At 45.4% G+C, this 18,862-nt stretch overlaps 1 protein-coding gene across 11 annotated transcripts in view; it reads left to right on the top strand.

Moving 5' to 3' along the window:
• R3HDM2 (R3H domain containing 2) overlaps nt 1-16,213 on the top strand; it is a 143,235-nt gene extending 127,022 nt beyond the window's left edge. For 6 of the 11 annotated variants that reach the window (XM_083729162.1, XM_083729166.1, XM_083729168.1 and 3 more), the window contains 9 exons: nt 169-295; nt 1,460-1,695; nt 3,706-3,863; nt 7,600-7,700; nt 9,793-9,962; nt 10,067-10,214; nt 10,849-10,949; nt 11,633-11,717; nt 15,385-16,213. In XM_083729162.1, the coding sequence (XP_083585288.1) occupies nt 169-295; nt 1,460-1,695; nt 3,706-3,863; nt 7,600-7,700; nt 9,793-9,962; nt 10,067-10,214; nt 10,849-10,949; nt 11,633-11,717; nt 15,385-15,725 (1,467 nt within the window). In that variant the 3' untranslated portion in view covers nt 15,726-16,213. The remainder of the gene's footprint in view (nt 1-168; nt 296-1,459; nt 1,696-3,705; nt 3,864-7,599; nt 7,701-9,792; nt 9,963-10,066; nt 10,215-10,848; nt 10,950-11,632; nt 11,718-15,384) is intronic. The other 5 variants (XM_083729163.1, XM_083729167.1, XM_083729170.1 and 2 more) reach the window with 1 other exon arrangement.
• The last annotated feature ends 2,649 nt before the right edge of the window (nt 16,214-18,862 follow it).

Here is an 18,862-nt window from a genome sequence, read left to right as displayed (position 1 = left end):
TGAACTTCACGTGCTTGTGACCGTGTGTCTCCTGCTGGTGTCCCCTTGAGGCTAACCTTTTGCTGCAACTGGTGTCCTCTTGAGCGGCTTGTCAGTCAGAAGCCCTGAGCTCTGCTACAGTTATGTCCTTTGTCTTATTTACTGACTGCTTTTTCCCCCTCCTGACAGATTCAGGTATCTTACTACCCACCCGGGCAGTACCCAAACTCTAGCCAGCAATACCGACCTCTCTCTCACCCGGTGGCCTACAGCCCCCAGCGCAGCCAACAGCTGCCTCAGCAGTCGCAGCAACCTGGTAAGGGGGCGGCACGTGCAGCATCCAAGAAGGAACAAGTGGGGGCGGCAGCGGCGGGAGATCAGTGCTCTAGTGCTGTGAGGGAGATCCAAGCCAGCTTGCCCTTTCTTGGAGCCAAGGGGGAGTTAGCCTATTTATAGAGCTCAGGTCATTGCATATTAAAAATCTTTGCAAGAGTGAATGTAGCTGGCTGTAAGGCCTATGTCCCCTTGGGTTATAGGTAGTTGAGGCTATTACTGTCCTTCAGTTTTACATACATTTGATTGTTTGGGTCTGATAATTGATCTAAAACATATGTGCACAGAAGGGCTGTAAACCTTGGTGAATTAATCAACTAACGCTTGAGTTGATTGTCAGGAAGCGTTCATTTAAAGATTTCTGAGATTTGAATCTCTGGTCTACAAGGAAGATGTGAATGACATACGTCTGTGATCTTCGAATGAAGGTTATAATAATAATAATAATAATAATAATAATAATAATAATAATAATAATAATATAGAAGTAAATGACCCCTGGATGGTTAAGTCCAGTCAAATGTGACTATGAGGTTTGTCACAGACAGATTTCCAGGCCATGTGGCCAGCATGACTAAACTGCTACTGGCACACGGAGGACCATGACAAGTGCCAGAGCACATGGAAACACTGTTTACCTTACCGCCACAGCAGTATCTATTTATCTGCTTGCACTGGTATGCTTTCAAACTGATAGGTGGGCAGAAGCTGGGATAGAGCAACGGGAACTCACCCCGTCGTGTGGATTTGAACTGCCGACCTTCTGATCGGCAAGCTCAAGAGGCTTGGTGGTTTGGACCACAGCACCACCTGCATGCATGCGCATACACAAGCGATGCATATGAAGGGTAATGAAGGGGTCCTCCTGGACCAGTCATATATACTGTTGGCCACCTAAAGTGCTTAAATATGATGGTTGTTTAACCAAAGTGAGACCACTGAGATGCAGAGGAGGAGGCAATTGCCAAGTTTGAAGAAGTAGGAAAAATATTTAAGGGGGGAAACGGAGGGGACAGCTCCCCTCCTTAAAAAACAAAAAACAGGCCAATGAGGACTGAGCATGCTTTAGTGACCACGTAATGCTGGAGGAGACAAGCAGATCCCACTGGTATAAAGTATTAACCTTCAGCCTCTTGCTCCGATGCAGGTTTACAGCCAATCATGTCCAGCCAGCAGCAGACGTACCAAGGTATGATAGGAATGCAGCAATCACAGGGCCAGAGCCTCCTCAGCAACCAGCGCAGCAACATGGGTGGCCAGATGCAAAGCATGATGGGTGTGCAGCAGTCTCAGAGCCAGAGCCTCCTTAGCAACCAGCGAGGAAATATGGGCAGTCAGATGCAAGGCCTGATGACCCAGTACACTTCACTGCCTTCATATCAAGTGAGTGGCAATAAAAGAAAGAAGAAATATGGTGAGGGTAAGGGACTTTGGAAGTGGCAATTTGGTAAGTCAGAAGTGAATTCATGCAATCTTTTGATCCCTGTGATAGTTTAGAAAGCTGTCCCATGCTCTTCAAAGGCATAGGTGCAACTCAAGGTATGTGACTTACGGAAGGACTGATCTTGGCACTAAAACAGCAGCACCATCTCTAGTTTTTGCATTTCCCCCTCTTTTATTGTAGAGCCTTGGTTCTGCCTACAATAAGTCCCAGGTTCAATCCCCAGTATCTCCTGTAAGGGCTGCAAATGCCCACTGTCAAGAGCCCAGAGAGCTGCTGCCAGTCAATGTCAACATTGTTGAGCCAGGTGGATAGATGGTCGGACTCAGCATAAGGCAGCTCGCTATGTTTCTGGGTTCATCCGGCATCTCTGTGTTGTGCATCCGCTGCCATTGTAGGCCCATAATGTGAGATGGAATGAAGAAATGTGTAACTTAATGACATCAGGGGATAGACATGTTTTGCTGCACATTAAATAGGGGGAGACTTGATGCAGGATTGCTATTTTGGCAACAGCCTCTGTTAATCATAACAGGTCAACAGCAACCTAGAAACAGATCGGAACTGTTTTACAGATCCAAAAACGGCAGATAGCAACCTGAGGTTGCTGCTGATGTTGAAAGTAAACTGTGACAACCTAACTGAGACAGTTGAACTCCCTAAGTCCATTTTCAAAGGCCTGCATAAATGAGTGTTTTGTATTCCATCACACCCTTTTCCCCCTGGAAGCCCCAGTGCCATGCCTATTCTGGGAAGCCTTTTCAAAGCCACAAGGTGATTGGTAGTAACAGTATGGTAGGAGTTGCACTGAATGTGGGAAAACTTACAGGGCTCATTCCTGAAGCCTACATAGCACACATTGAAAGGTCTGTACTTTTGACCCACATTACAAACCACTATATTACAAACACCTCAGCAATTGACCTTGCCTAATTTTATTGGGCAGGGGAGAGGGCTTGAGATGTATAAAGCCCCAAGGGCTCCTTGACGTCAGTTCTGCAGTTTTCTGGGTTGTGGATGAAGTGCCCAGCTGGGGTGCACCTGGAAAACAACCACACACTTTTCAACTTGGAATGCCTTTTTTTGAGTCCACTTGCTGTGAGGGAAGAATTGTGCAAATTTCATCAATGTCCCTAGGAACTCTGCCTTTTATCTGCAAAAGTGCCAAGGGCTTATCTAAAATCTACAGTAGAATGGGAATTCTAAAAATCCTTATTACATGACCAGAAATTCTAAATGCAGCGATGGTTCGATTCATTTGTTTGTTTGAACCACATAAAAGATGCAAAAGAAGCTTTCTCTCAGAGGTCAGCCTCCAGGTGTTGCTGGGCTCCAGATTCCACGGACCCTGATGGGAGTTGCAGTGAGACAACATCTGGACGGCCACAGGTTCACCACTCCTGCCTTATTTGATCATGTGTTCCATGCAGTACAAAAGTGTTTTAGCACAACAGCCTATTTTAAAGTAAGTAGCTATCTAGTGAGTGTGTTTCAGCAGTTCAAATTACATCAACTTTTCACTGCCATTCCTGTATTAGGTGTACCTTGGCAAGATATAACAATTGCTGGGATTCATTTGTATCTTACTATGCAACAAGGACAACAAGTCAGAGACATGTGTTTAGTTTTCATTTTTCAGTTACTACCATATGCACCTTGTATTCTGGCTTTTGTCCTGGACTAAGATAAGGTCAGGTAAAATAAAATAAATGAAGTGAAATAGAAGTGAAGTGAAGTGAAAGCAAAGCCCTGGAGTTCACGAAGTGTTGGAAGCAAAGAGCAGGAGCCCTAGGCACTTACTTTTCATCTAAAGACCAGATCTTGGAGGAGGTGTCTCATTGTTCCTCCACTGTTGTTTTCTGCATTCAGTGCCCCTTAAACTACTGTATGTTGTTGTCTTTCCCCCTGTTTAATAGGTTCTCTCCCTTTACTCTCCCTCTGCCCCCCGCCAGCAGGTTCCAGTGGCTAATGAGTCTCAGGGCGTGGTCCAACAGCCCTTTCAGCAGCCTGTGCTGATGCCAGCAAACCAGTCTGTACAAGGAGGACTACAAGCAGGGGGGGTGCCAGTTTATTACAGTGTTATCCCGCCAGCCCAGCAGAATGGCACCAGGTAAGAGCTTGAGCCAAAGCCCTGTATAGTGTCCCTTCTTTGGCAGGTGTGACTACTAGGAGCAGAGCCTTCATAGTTCTCTTTGGAACTCCCCTTTTCAATAGTCTGCAGGGTTCCTTCCTTGATGGGTTTTCAGAACCAAAACTTATCTTGGTCATCCCAGGCTTTTGGTGGAAGGAAGGAGGAATTATTTGAGTTCCTTGGACTGCATGCAACTAACCTGTTCTGCTAGTGGAAGCCAGAGCAAGGACTCCTGCCAGTGCATCTCTTTTTCCCAAGCCCCCCAGCACTCCCCCCCCCCCAAAATCTATTATGGAGGGCTAGGAGAATCCCCAGAGCAGTGCACATGGGGAGAAAAGGTGACACCATTTTGTCGGGAAAGCAGAAATGCTTGCGCTGATGGGATATCTCCTTAGGGTTTGCTTTTTATTTTATGCTGCCTTGAGGGTTCATTGGCAAAGTTGGTAGGCATAGAAATGTAAGAAAATAGATAAAAGGGAACCAGAATAGGTCTGGGGTGTGTGGGTGTGGGTGTGTATATCACCTTTCTGTTAAGATTATAATAATCACAGTAGTTTAAAAATGCAGTACAAAGCAGCAATAAAAGCACAATAAAAATGTGCAGCAACAAAAGCAGTCAGCGAAGTTGGGCATCCAGTGTGAAAGAACCTCTTCCAAGAGATCGACAGGGTTGCTGTCCAGATCCACAACTGGCTTCCCCATCGCCATCTCATAGCCATGACAACCCCAATGAATTGCTAATAGGGGTCACAGGTTGGCTTTCCCAGTTTCTTTTTTTTATATATAGATTTTTTATTGAGTTTTCACATTTTATATAAACATAACAAACACACAAAGACACAGACAAACATGTACAATTTCAAATTCTTACTTTCATAACCACATTCTCTGGCTTCCCCGCATCCCCCCTTCATGCATCCTAATTCCAGTAGTTAGTTCAGCAAGTTCTTATCTCTTTTCTTTACAATATTAGTATCATTTTTAAAAAAACTTAGTTCTTCTTAATTATCCAATTTTAACTTATACAGATCCATTATAATCATTACATCCTTTCCAAAGGTCGACCTAAATTCCCTTCCAACAATTTCTCAATTATCATATTAATTACTGAACATAATAACTAGACATAAAAATCATAACCTTATATTGCTTTTAAGTTCAAAAGGAAAAAAAAGAGAACTCTCACCCCCCCTCTTTCCAGGTTTCGATCCCCCAAAGAGGTGTCCATAATATCAGTTCTTAGCCTGGATTTCTCACGTCCGAGGCCTTCAAATCTCTATCAGTCCCTCTTCGTCGGTTTTGTTGGTAATCTTTTATGTTGGCCATCAAGTCTCGAAGGAGCTCTAACCCAATAAGATCAGTGTTTCTTCCAACCAGCCCTCTATATTCAAAAGCGGAGCCCCAATCATGTTTCTTACTTCTTTTAAGTCCAAATAATCCGAATGTCCCAAGGGCTCCCTCTTTCATCTTGCACAAATTTGTAATCCATAGTTCTTTCAATCCCCCCATAAGGGGATCTCTCTCTTCTTCATTCTTGATTTTCAACCAGATTCTCATTATCCATGTCTTATTTTCTTTGTATTCCCCATTTGTAGGTTTTTGGTTGGCCTTTTCCTCCTGAAGTATTTCCGCTCCTCCTTCCCTCTCCTCTGACTCTGAAAATATCTCTTCTGGTTCAGCTGCAGAGTTTTCTTTTGTCACGTCTTCTGGTTCAGCTGCAGAGTTTTCTTTTGTCAAGTCCTTAACTCAGGCAACAGGATTGCTTGCTTTAAAATCAAGGTCACAATCATTGTAGCCATAGCTGTGCTCTGGTCCTGAGGTTTTCCCACGAGAAAGAACATTTTTTCCAACTCGGCCTGTAGTTTCCCATCTGCAGCCATTGTAATGCCTCAGAATCCCCCCTAGAGGGATTCTTGTTACTTAGTAATCCTTCTCCAACAATCAATTACTATTACTTATTTCTTCATTGTTTCCAACAACTTTAAATCAAATGTAACCCATCTGGTCTGCAAAATAAGTAACAGATTTTTCTAGCTTAAACAGTTCGTTTGACAGCTCATTTGACAGCTGTCAAACTCCTTCTGTCTCCTCAACAGGCTCACTCGCAGATCGCTCCCGGGTCTGGGGGGGGGGGTTGCACATCAACTTCTGAAATTCAGTTCTTATCCTCCAGCTCAAAACTTCTAATGTCAATTGTGAAATTAATAACTTTTATCTCACACAGAGAAAGGTAGTCTCTCCACCTTAGTTATCCGATTCTTGCTTTAAGTGTCTGCAAAAGGGGGGGGGGGCGCGGACTTCCTTTTTAACACTCCCCCGATCGTACCGAATTCAAAAAGAAAGAAATTTTCAAGTCCAAATTCCGTACTACTCACGGGTTATTTCTTTTTCAGTCCAAATGTTCAAGGAAAAAAGTCAGCGCTCTTCGGCCATGGCTCGCGGCTTCACTCCACTGAAGTAGCGGTCTACTCACAGCACCACGCCACTCTCCGTACCCTCTCCGAAGCCTTTAAAAAGGCTCTTCGTGGGTCGGGGGGCGCTTAAGGTGCCCGCCGAGTCACCAAGTCCGCAGGCTTCAGCACCAAGTCGCCGCCGCGGCAAGACCCGTCTTCAGTAGAGCCGATTCCCTCCGGAGCTCGGAAGGAATCCGCCATTACCCGATCGTGCTAACCCGGAAGTCCCTGGCTTTCCCAGTTTCTGCCCTAGGAAACAGAAATGAGAAATAGGAGTTACTGGCATTTTTGTCCCTGCTGAAGGAACAATATGTGATATTCTCTCAAGCTGACAATCATTCTTAAGGAAAGATTTGCCTACTTGCACAAAGTTAGATGATGCTTGACGGGAGTTGTAAGAGCCAATACGCTTTTCATGTATGGTCTACAGGCCTCTCTGGCTGCCCTTTCTAATTTTATATAAGTATACCTCTCTCTCAGGACAAAAATCAATCTACTATTGATGACCAGGAATTCCATAAAGGCAAGCGATGGAACCAGTGAAGCAGGGAAAGAGCACTCTGCTTTGATCAACCTGATTTGGCTTCCATGCCAACCAGAGGTGGAATGAAGCCACTTCCTACATGGAGAGTGTGGAAGCCAGTTGGCCTGGCAGATTGGGGACAGAGTGCTCTGCTTCTCCAGGCTAGCAAAGCTGAGTCCTCTGTCCCTCTTTTGCAAGCCCAGCTGGTTTCTATGCAACTCTGCTCCATCTCCCCTGCTGTGGGGGTTAGAGATGTGGTCTTGGCAAATGGTGGAGGTTATTGACAACTGGTGCAGGCAGTGCTTTCCTGCACAAAAGCAAGCCCAAGAGACTCAGCTGTTCAGACCACAGCCCCACCTGCATCCCTTTGGGTTGGAGTAGTCCCAGGGATTGGGCTACATGATCCTCAGGGTCTCTTCCAACTCTGATTCTTTGATTCAAGATGGAGAAACAACTAGCTAGAGAAGGGGAGTGGGGGTGGGGAAGCTTCCTTGTGTATGAGCGAGAATAAGAGGATGAGAATGCGTGTGGCATCCCTACCCTCTGAAGTACTGAATAAGCATTCCCCTTAATTGAAAGATGATCGGAGCAGGAATCACAGCAATTAGCATTAAACTGATGAATGATGCGGGAAATTACTCAGTGCAGTTGGGCTTGGTTGTCTCTCAAGGGAAGCACAGCTGTTGTCTCCGTCCTGTTGCTTCTGCTACTTCATCAGATCTTGCTATTTCCTTCCCAGCCCTTCGGTTAGTTTCCTGCAGCCTCCTGGGGCAGAGCAGTATCAGATGCCGCAATCTCCTTCGCCCTGCAGCCCACCACAGATGCAGCAGCAGTATTCAGGTAAGGCGGTTTACTCTATTCCGTAGCCTTGCAGAATGTGACCCACCCCCACCCCCCAAAAAAATCCCCACATACAGACACACACACTATGTGCAAAGTTGCAGAAAACACTGAAACCAGAATGCTGCGAGTTTACCAACCATCACCAGATCTCAGTGATCTGGTTAAAGATTGTTAAAAGACTGGACTCGAGCATCATGAGATCAAGAGAACACTTGATTTCAAACTCCCAACTTCCAGTGTTTGGTACAGTATTGATCTAGTGGTCACTGTGAAAAACACCCATCATTTTTCAAAGCCGCTCTGTCATGTATCTCCTGCCGGTCCTATTCAGGCTCCCCCTGCCTCCGTCAAACATCCTTCACAGACCATGAGGCTCAAATTTAGATATAGTGTCGCCTGCTCTGCACCCACTGGAAAATATAAGGAAGATGTACATAAATATATCTTGGACCACATTTCTTTAGTTGAAAATGTGGTAAAAGTTCAGACCTTTCCTAAATTTTTCAGCTGGTAAAATATTTTCATTTCCCCCTGATATTGTGGGAAGCAGGGAAAGGAGCGAGGCAGATCAAATGGAAATGTTCAACAGGGCAGCCCAAGAAAAGAGTGAAATGCCTGTGAAAAAAAATGGGGCTGCCTAATTAACACCCCAAACTCCTATTCGTTTATTTAGAGCTTTTCTGTAGTAAGTGCATTCATGTGAAATGACATGAAGTTTCCTAAGAGCCTTCATCCTCCACCACCACCACCACTTATGACTTAGCAGTGTACAGTATTCATATACATTTGTTCATAGCTATGATAAGAATAATGGCTACCACAAACAGCATCTTCTGCTTGGGTGCCCAGCTGTCTATTCCAAACCTGGAAATGAAGAAGTCCTTAATTTTTTTTTTAGTTGTATTCCGAGCTAGCTCTGCTGTTGGGCAGAGTGAGCCATCTCAGGTGACAGGTGGCTAGGAAGCAGGAAGTGGCAGCAAAGTGTTGGAAGAAAGAGAGTTTTGTGTGCCATGTGGCCAGCCCTCCACCTGCTAAGCTAGACTGCTGCCCATGGGAGCAGTGGGAATGCCAGCTCATCACAAGAGTAAAATTTGACATGGGAATTCCATTGAGCCCTGCCTCCAGTTCAGGCACTTGTAAAGTTTTAATCTTGGTCTGGAAACTGATCAGTCAGCTTAGTGGAGCCTGGGGAAAGGGGCTGAATTGGAAAAACTGGAGTTGGGAGGGTCACCAATGTCCACATGCCTTGCTTCTCAAGGAATTCTTTCCCACTTGGAGCAACCACAGTGACCTTAGAATCTGTTGAGTTGGCCCAGGTATAATGGACATCTTGTTTTATGGCTCTGTTTCTCCATCCTGTATCCTGAGAACAGTCATTTGCCTCTTCTGTAAAGGGAGACGAGTTGTGCTTATGGCTGCTGCAGGCTCTTCTTAACTATTGCTAATAACATCACTGGAGCAGAAGCTTGCACATTTTCCACTGAGCTGTGTTCTAGCTTTCCAACACCATAGCTAATTTTCCCTGATAGCCGTGTTTGCACGTCATGGTAAGCCCAACTATGGCTTACTGGGTCTGTGTTGACTCCTGGAGAGGGGCTCTCAGCCACTTTTTTGCTCCTTCCCTGTCTTTTTTTCCCCATCACTGAACTAAGCCAGGGTTTGATTTAGTGCGTTGTTGTTGTTGTTAAGAGAGAGCTTGTTGTTAAGTTCTCTCCTCTCTTAACTATGAGCTGTGGCCAAGGTTTGTTCTTATAATTCAGAGAAGTTTTGTTCCTCCTTCAGTTGTGAATTGGAAGATTCTGTATCAAAGTTTAAGCACGCTATGCTGCACTTGCTCAGTTTCACCCCTCTCTTCTCTCTTCTACTTAGATTGTAAGCTCATTAGGGCAGGCAACCTGCCTTTGCTTATCTAATTCTGTAAAGAGCCACTTACGCTGATGGCACCGTAACTGCAGTAGTACTAACTATGAGGCTCACAGGGCTCCTATTGGTGTGGGAGGGTAGAAAGGGAAGGAAAGCAGGATTGACATTTCACATAGTGTTCTTATGCATATGATGATGGTTTCCCCACTCCTGGCTTCCTCTGTAGGGGTGTCTCCCGCAGGACCTGGTGTTGTGGTTATGCAGCTCAATGTGCCCAATGCCCCTCAGCCTCCCCAGAACCCTTCAATGGTGCAATGGAACCACTGCAAGTACTACAGTTTGGACCAGCGAGGGCAGAAGCCTGGAGACATCTACAACCCAGACACCAGCGCTCAGGTAGAGGATGGGGATGGATCTGATGGAAGAGGGGGAAATGGTTAGGTTGAATGCAGTTGATGGCACCCACCCCACCTTGCTTTCGATTTTTTTCTTTCCTCCAGGCCAACAGCACCCAGCTGAACAGTCCCATCACATCCCCCACACAGTCACCTACACCTTCACCTGTCACTAGCCTCAACAGCGTTTGCACCGGACTCAGCCCCCTCCCAGTCCTTACACAGTTCCCCCGGCCTGTGGGCCCAGCACAAGGTAAGGACAACTCTGGGGAGTTCTTGTTATAGCTAAAGAACTTAAATAATTTTAGTTACAATAGAGGAAAAACTCCATGATTAAGCTGCAGCAACCTTTGCATCAATAAATATATGCAGTGTGTGCTTGAAGCCTAGCTTTCGAGACTCACAAAGGAAGGAACTTCTTGTTTGATGTCATAATGGCCAGCAAGATGCTTTGTGGGTAGTTACAGTTCCTTTGCATTTCTAATTTCTGCCTGCTTCACTGCAGGGCATAAACACCAACCTTCACAGGAGACACCTAAGGAGCTATAAAATGAGCAGTTCCTTATTAAAGTCCATGCTGCAGAATAACCACCACAACCTTTCAGTCTCTGGAGACTTGAGTTGGATGCAATTCAAATGCTTCCATGTCAAATCTTTGTCCAGAGGGAAGCCTTCCACCTCTATTACCAAGCCAGGAACACTATCAATTTACAGGTTTTGGAATGTCTTTGTCATGCTGTTAAGCTGGAAATGATTCACCCCTGTCTGTGTGGGAAAGTGAGGATCCTCCAACAGCAAAGAAAACAAATGACTGCTCAAGATGCTTCTTCTTGAACATTAGGTGCAACTGCCCTCTTCAACCTCTCATTGGCTCTGTTTCTTCCCAGGTGATGGCCGCTATTCCTTGCTGGGCCAGCCACTGCAATACAATCTCTCCATCTGCCCCCCACCTCTGTTGCACAACCAGTCCAGCTATACAGCACACCAGGTGAGAATGGGCATGGGTTGAGTCACTGGTGGATAATAGTAAAGTTGGGAATGTAAAAGAAAGGCAGGAGTACGTATGGGGTCTTTCTGCTATTTGTCGTCCTGTATGTGTGTTGCTGCATTAGGACAGCTGCTTTCAGAGCCCCTTACGCCATATACACAGCCCCCATTCCTGTTGTAAAAATCTCCACCTCCTTCCCTATTTAGGACTGCAGATGGAATAACCAACCAGGTTCTCATCCTTAGAATTTTGTCTAGCTCCATCTCCAGACAAAGCCTGTGTAGAATCATAAGATGCTGACCCCAGACCTGATCTTTCCTGTGAGAAACATAGTGTGGATGTGATATAGGTGCAGCATGGTGGGCTAGGAGATAGAAGTCTTAGGTCTCATCACATAAATGCCCTAGGTGGTCTTGGCCATGTGGGAATAATAGGCCCATTGTACAGAATTACAAGGATGGCCAAGATAACACATGTGAATGGCTCTACACGCTTAAGTGCATTGTATGAATATGCAGTATGACTTGTGTAAACTAAGACTGAACTAAAAGTTATTTACTGTGATAACTAAAGTTCAGACTGGGGTCTTTCACAGAAATGGGCCAGATTGAAATACCAAGGGTGGCACATGATCAAGCGTGAAAGTGTCCCATGCTATCAGTTCTATTGTTCTTCTGTTGCAGGGACAAACAGGGATGAAGCATGGCAATCGAAGCAAGAAACAGGCTCTCAAGTCTGCATCCACAGACCTCGGAACAAGTGATGTAGGCAAGTGACAAAATTCATGCTCCACTGGCCTCATCAGTGTTGCCCACAGCAGATCTCTAGATTTGTCTATGCTCAGTGCCAGAGTAATGGAGCAAATGCTAAACTGGGGAAAGCAGTTGAATGGGAATTCCCCATCTGTCCAGCCCACATCCAGCCAAGGAATATGGGGGAACTCAAGCATTTATTTTTTCCTCCTAGCAGGGTGTTCACAACCACCAGTCTCTAGTTGGTTAAAGGGATAGAGTTCTAGCAGACCGTAATAACTGAGAGTCTTCTCCAGTTGCAAGAAAGACTCATGTCTTACCTTTGCCAGAACTTCTTTCAAGGATGGCCATGGGTGCCAAGAGAGCAGCTAGGGCCGTCTCAAGGCAGCAAATGCCTGAGGTGAACCAGAAAATGGCTTCTCCTGTCCTGCCATGTCTCACTCCTACAAAAAACAAACATTTGCCTAGCTGGGAGCTGGAGAGGCCCTTTCAGAGCTCTTTGCAGCAGCCTGGAAGGATTCAGCAGACGAACACGCTGAGTGCCACCCACAAATGTGGCTACTTCATCCTCCCTTACAAATTCCCATGGTGTCTGAACAAGGGCAACAGCATTGACTCCACACTCCAGAAATAATAAAACAAGGGGGAGGGTGTGTGGCTGAACTTCACAGATCTGATAAAAAATGACCCATTCCAAGGCAAACCTCTGCCAGCCATGCCCCCCAGCCCCCAGTCGAGGATGCAGCCCGGGAGCATGAGGCAGGGCCAGCCCCCTCTTGCTGCTAATTGCACAAATGCCTACATGCCTACTCAAAATGAAGCCCACTTAAATAAAAGGGACCTAGTCGCAGGTAAAAGCATGTACAGGATTGCAGCCTAAATACTTTCTAGGGATTAGTTTAACATAGGCCTCTAGTTGCTTGGCCCTGAACATCAAACTCTTTATACAGAAGCCAACTTCAGTATTTATTGAAAAAATCTCAGGTCTTTAAAGGAAGGGAATCAGTTTATATATTTAAGATGCTATTCAATTCTTACAGAGGTAGCCCCACGTAGAGTGCATTGCAGTAGCCCAAGCGGGAGACAACCAGAGCATGCACTATTGTGAGACAGTCCGCGGGCAGGTAGGGTCTCATCCTGCGTACCAGATGGAGCTGGTAGACAGCTTCCCTGGACACAGAATTGACCTGTGCCTCCATGGACAGCTGTGAGTCCAAAATGACTCCTAGGCTGCACATCTGGTTTTTCAGGGGCAGGGTTACCCTGCTCAGGACCAGGGAGCTCCCCTCCCACACCTCCTGTCCCCAAAGGACAATACTTCCGTCTTGTCAGGGTTCAACCTCAATCTGTTCGCTGCCATCCATCCACCAACCGCCTCCACAGGATCTTCACCGCCGTCACTGGTTCTGATTTGAAAGAGAGGTAGAGGTAATATGAGCTTAGCTAAAGCTTGTCAATTAGATTTGGACAGGATGAGCTAAGCCGGCAAGTAAAACCCACTTGCCAGTAAATGAGGAAGAGTGTTGAAAATGCCCCTCTGTAAACAAACTACACGGTGACGTCCTGCTGTTCCTTTAAGAGTCTCTTTAGAGCATGAAACTTCTCCACCTGCATCGCCCACCCCCCAGTGGAAAATAGCCTGGGGTGGGTCTGCTATATTTGCTACTCTGCCTGTTTAATATTAGCAAAGAATCTTGTCTGCCAAGACCCAGCACTGCTGCTGCTAACTGGAAACTGGAACTGTCATGCAGTTATTTATTTGGGGTGCAGATTTGGAGCTGCTGCCAAGACACAACCGCTGGCTCTAGTGCCCAGTTCCTCAAGCACATGAATCTGTGAAAATGACTGGCAGCAAACTTGGCACTGACTGGAGAGGAAAATTCTTTTCTGCTTAGAGCAATGTTTCCCAGACCATGTGGGGGAGCCCATGGGGGAAGAGGCAGATGTTTTCCTTGCTTGATTGGCAATTAGTCTGTAAACAGTCAAGGGTCTTTAAAGTTTTCATTATATCCCTACCAAGATTGTTGAAAGGGAAAAGGTGGACCACAAGGCCCTGATTGCTCCCAGCCAATTTACCTGAGTTTGGAGATGTAGTGTGGGATTTGTGTAGGAGCTGGGGCAGGAGGATAAAAGGCTGAATTAAAAATTGCTTAGGAAAATGTTGAAACTAGTTAGTGATATGAAATGGACTGGGGCAGGGACGCAGAAAGGAGACAAATGAGTCTGGGGTGTATTAAGAGTATGTGAGGGGATGAGCATGTAGAAGAGCATGTGCCCTGGCTTTTATAAGGTTCTGTGGAAACTGACAGTGCCATCTGTCAAAGACTCAAAGCACCAACAAATGATTGTGATTGTGGCCTGTGGTTCTTTCTATGGACCAGGAACCCCCAGAACTAAGGACAGAAAAGCCTACTACTGCTTCAGCAAGGTGGCTGCTTCAGGGTGCCAGTTGGTGTAGGCTATGTTTGAACAGGATCAGGATTCTGCATCCTCAGTGCTCTGTCCTCACAACGTCACTTCCAATCTGGGTTGCTTACCTGCCATTCAGACCACCAGCACCTTGGTGTGCTGGAGAAGATGCCTCCCTGAGCTCTTCTCACAACAGCTGTGGATAATTCCTAGCACCTCACCAGGCGGAAGTTCCCAGGATTCTTTTATCAACTAAAGTGATAAAAGCCAAGCTTAGGTACCACTGATCTGAAACTATTACTATTTCAATAATAGAGAGGTAGACTGAAAGGTAGTGACTTCCCTAGATTCACCTACTGAGCTTCATGGCTGAGCAGCAATTTGAACTTTGGTCGCCCACTGCACCCCTCCAGATCCACTCTCAAAAATCCTGAAAATGGCCTGGTGCACTTTAGAAGCATTGTGGACAATCCAGGATAGCGTGCTTATTATATCAGGCTGGGCTTTGAACAGATCTGTTGTATTAACATTCTCTGGTGTGTAGTAATCAAGTGGAGTATGCTTGGAGATATCAGATATGCCAACAACATCATATTTAAATGCCAGAAACATTGGCACCAATCTGTTTTGTACAGATGATTTATAATGTTGGCTTACAGGATTGCCACCTGTGAAAATTATTGCCAGTTTTCTTTTGTTTGATCTAAGCTGTGGTTGCAATACATCTGGTAAGTGCAGTTTGACTACACCTCAGGCATGTGGTGAATGTGTGTGGTATAAATGGAATATGTTGCTGCATCTTGTGATCGATTATGTGGGGCAGGGTTTGCCTGCCGCCTCCCCCAATATTTTATTCAGGTTGGCACCCCTGCTGGACACGGGGAACAAACTGTTCAATTGCCTCATTCTCATTTGTTTATCATTTAGGAAAGCTTTTAATATTCGATTGATCATTGTATTTTAATATTCTGCTGGAAGCCGCCCAGAGTGGCTGGGGAAACCCAGCCAGATGGGCGGGGTATAAATAAATTATTATTATTATCCTAGAGGAGTCAGCAACAGGTTTTATTACTGTTTCATTTCAACAGAAAGAGCCCATACAAAACTGGGATTAGGGCTGATGAAATGAGCTGTGACTCCAATCCATAAGGCCTGGCTAAAATGACAGCCGGACCCAAGACTTCTAGGTCCTGTCGCTCACTTTTCTGCCCACTGGTACTGAAAGTGTTTCTTTCTCTTTCTTATTCCTTGCTCCCTCATGGCCACCCCTACAGTGTTGGGCCGCGTACTGGAAGTGACTGATCTACCTGAGGGCATCACGCGTACAGAGGCCGACAAGCTCTTCACTCAACTTGCCATGTCTGGTGCCAAAATCCAGTGGCTCAAAGAGACTCAGGGGCGTCCAGGAGGAGGAGGCGACAACAACCATGGAACTACGGAGAACGGCAGGCATTCTGACCTTGCTGCCTTATACACCATTGTGGCCGTCTTCCCCAGCCCTTTGGCAGCGCAGAATGCCTCCCTGCGTCTCAACAACTCCCTTAGCTGCTTCAAGTTGCGTATGGCCAAAAAGAACTACGACCTGCGTGTGCTGGAGCGTGCCAGCTCCCAATAGGGGAGGGCAGGCGGAGGGGGGGCGGGGAGGGGGCAACAAGCACACTGGACTGGCCTCTCAGGCCTCCTTGGCTGCCCTCTTCTGCCCTCCCCCACCATCCTCCTCCTTTTATCCCACATGCACCTCCTCCCCTCTTTATTTTTGGTGGGGGAGGGGGGAATCTTTCTGGAGATATTTATATGGACAGAATGAAGAGAGAGACATTGATTATTATTTTTTTGCTTTGTTTTGGGGGTTTCTGTTTTTTATTTTTTATTTTATTATTTTATTTTTTGCGTGAAAGAACATGTCCCACCCCTCAACCCCTCTCCGGAACACGTGTATATTGTTTTCGTTCAGCGTTGTGCCGCGGTACGGAGCCGTATTTAATTGCACATACAGATGTTGGCTGGGTATGTTCACTGTACATTTTATTTAATCTGGGTTTATTATTAATAATAATATTATTTGGTTTTTAAATATAAAAAAAAATCGTCTGTCACTTTAAAGCTGCTTTCTCCCTGCCTCTTTTTCTCTTTTGGATGGCACAGCGGTCAGACCCTTTGTCTTTCACCAGAGTTAACCCAGGCATGTTGCTTGGACCTGAGGTTGGGGGAGAGCTGTTGGGAAATTATCTAGGCAGGGACAGATGGCTGGTATTTGACACTTGGGTACCTGAATAGCAGGGCAGCGAAGCACCTGCAGTTTTATCCCTATGCAAGAACCAGGTGAAACGCTGTGTGAAGCTCATCCCTTTGGTCCTGGCTACTGCGCTTTTATTTTTAATTTTTAAAAATGTACAAAACGACACCTGTTACAAAGACACATCAGGTAAGAAAAGTGTAATGTATGAAGTCCCGGTTTGGCAGTTAGCTGAAAATGGAAACAGGTGCTTCCAGTGTTCTCCCTCACTGGAGGAAGAGAGGGCAGTGAGAGTGTATGAGCCCAATGCTTGTCCACTTCATCTCTGATTTAAGGTTAACATCCGAATGCATCCAGCATTTACCCTAAGAGATTCTCACCTTTCCCTCATTATCTCAAGCTTCCAAACCACGCTTAAATTAAGGTGTATTCCCCTAAGTCAAAGCACATGTGACTATCCCATTACATTGTCTAGGTTGTAGATCTTTTAATGGCCAAATATGAATTGACTGTATGCTTAGGCTTGCTTCCAATTTTTAGCAAAGAATACTGCTAAAAATGAAGACAACTTTCTACAGTCCTTTTAAATAAAAATAATGCCACCCATTTGGAGAAGGGAGCTAGGTGTTCACTGCACGTGAGTCTGCTGCTGAAGAAGCACCCCACCATGACATCCATACAACTTATACTTTTGCCTGCCTAATAGGGGTGGAGGAAAATCTTGGCTAAGGATGGCTAAACTTTACAGGGAGAGCTCAACACAAGGCTGGGGTGATTTTGGTAGCAACTTTTCATTGAGTGTAACAACTTAGTTCCACCTTCAACCAATCTTTGAATTACGTGGCTTTCAGAAAAAAAGACATTTCAAGACTCTTAGCAAGCCTAAAGTCCAAAATCTTGTGTGTTTTTTTGCAAACGGGAAAACAGCCTCAAAAGATTTCCTCTTCTGCAGCTAGCAAAAGAGAAGTTGAAAAGCAAGTTGCTATTTATGTGCTACAATAGGAATCAGGCTGGGGAAAACCTACTCAAGATATGGAGCCAAAACTCTGGGGACTTTGGTTGAGGAGATCAAGGCTTAGCTTCGACCCCAGTGTATTTTCTCAGTGTCCAGGTTCAGCCCAGGAACATGTGATGGAATGCTAAACCAGAATACTTTTGAATGTCTGCGGCTCACCATAGCAGCAACCACACATCTATGATTTAGAGGTAAGAGTTTCCAGATTTGGAGACTGTAACATCGAGGCAACATTCATCTTCCACATCTTTTAAGTTTAGAAATTAAAACTAGACAAAATACATAAGCAAGAGACATGAAGTCTGGGATGTTAGAATCATAATCTTCATCCATGTCAACATGTGACACACAGAGACCTGGGACAGATCCATCCTTCTTCCTGGCAGGGATTATTTTGATTTAGTTGGCCAGGTGAATTGAATCCCCACCCACCCTTATAACCAGAGACATGCTGGTTCTATTCACACCATTATTTCTATTTGTGATGCTCTTTGCAAGATGCCAATTCCCAGTGCAATATTCCTTAGCTTAACCATTTCACATCAGGGTTTTTTGGGGGGGTGCAGAGGGAAGCGGGAAAGCCCCGCTGTCCTGTGGGGGCTTTTCAGCAGGCTAGTACAACTATGCAGTTGAATCTAGCCCCATATAAATAATGCAAAGTAATGAAATGAAATGACATGTCTGTTCGTTTTTCACAATTCATTCTTTTTCTAGCCTTGTGGAAGAACACAGATCTATGTGCCACTTCCCCAACCCTTGACCATTGATTGGAACTCCCAGTCACTGCCTCCCCATTGCTGCTGCAGTTTACAGTTCTCCAACTGACTTAAGATCCTGAGCTGTGATCTAGATGTTCATCGATTTGAATCTATTTCCTCTGCCATCATCTGTGGGAAGCCTAAGCAAACTCCTATTTCTCAGCCTTCACACACACACACACACACACACACACACACACACACACACACACATCATTATCATCATCCTCATCCTCAATTAATTATTATCTATAATAGGTAGGTTAAAACATGTGGGTTCCTTTCATTGGGCAAGGGCCTTTTAAAAAGACCAACCTATCCAGTCTTGGACTGTAGATGTACAGTGTATATGGCACTTTACATAGAAATACAATTCTGAAGTTCTAGGTGCATATGATTCATCTGCTCGATAGCCAGATGTGGTCAGTTTGTTGTTCACCATAGCATGCAGAAGATCCCAGGTTTAATCCCTGGCACTTCCAGTTTAAGCAAAGGATCTCGGCTAACAGGTGCTGGGAAAGACTTCACCCTGAGACTGCCGCTTGCAGCCAGATTAGACAGTACCACCAGACTAGAGGGACAAATCTCCTGACAGGGTTTAAAGCAGTTTCCTGTGTTCTTCCTGTGCACTGTGTACCCTGTAATCTCTGTCCAGACTTCATGGGTGAAACTCAAGGGAAAGGGCAGTCTGTTAGAGCTAGCCTGCGGCTTGAGAAGTTAAACTGCATCAGTTATGAAGCATG

This window comes from Podarcis gaigeae, assembly GCF_964106915.1.
Source record: "Podarcis gaigeae genome assembly, chromosome: 2".
Classification (NCBI taxonomy): Eukaryota; Metazoa; Chordata; class Lepidosauria; order Squamata; family Lacertidae; genus Podarcis; species Podarcis gaigeae.
This window is presented reverse-complemented; position numbering and strand designations above follow the sequence as displayed.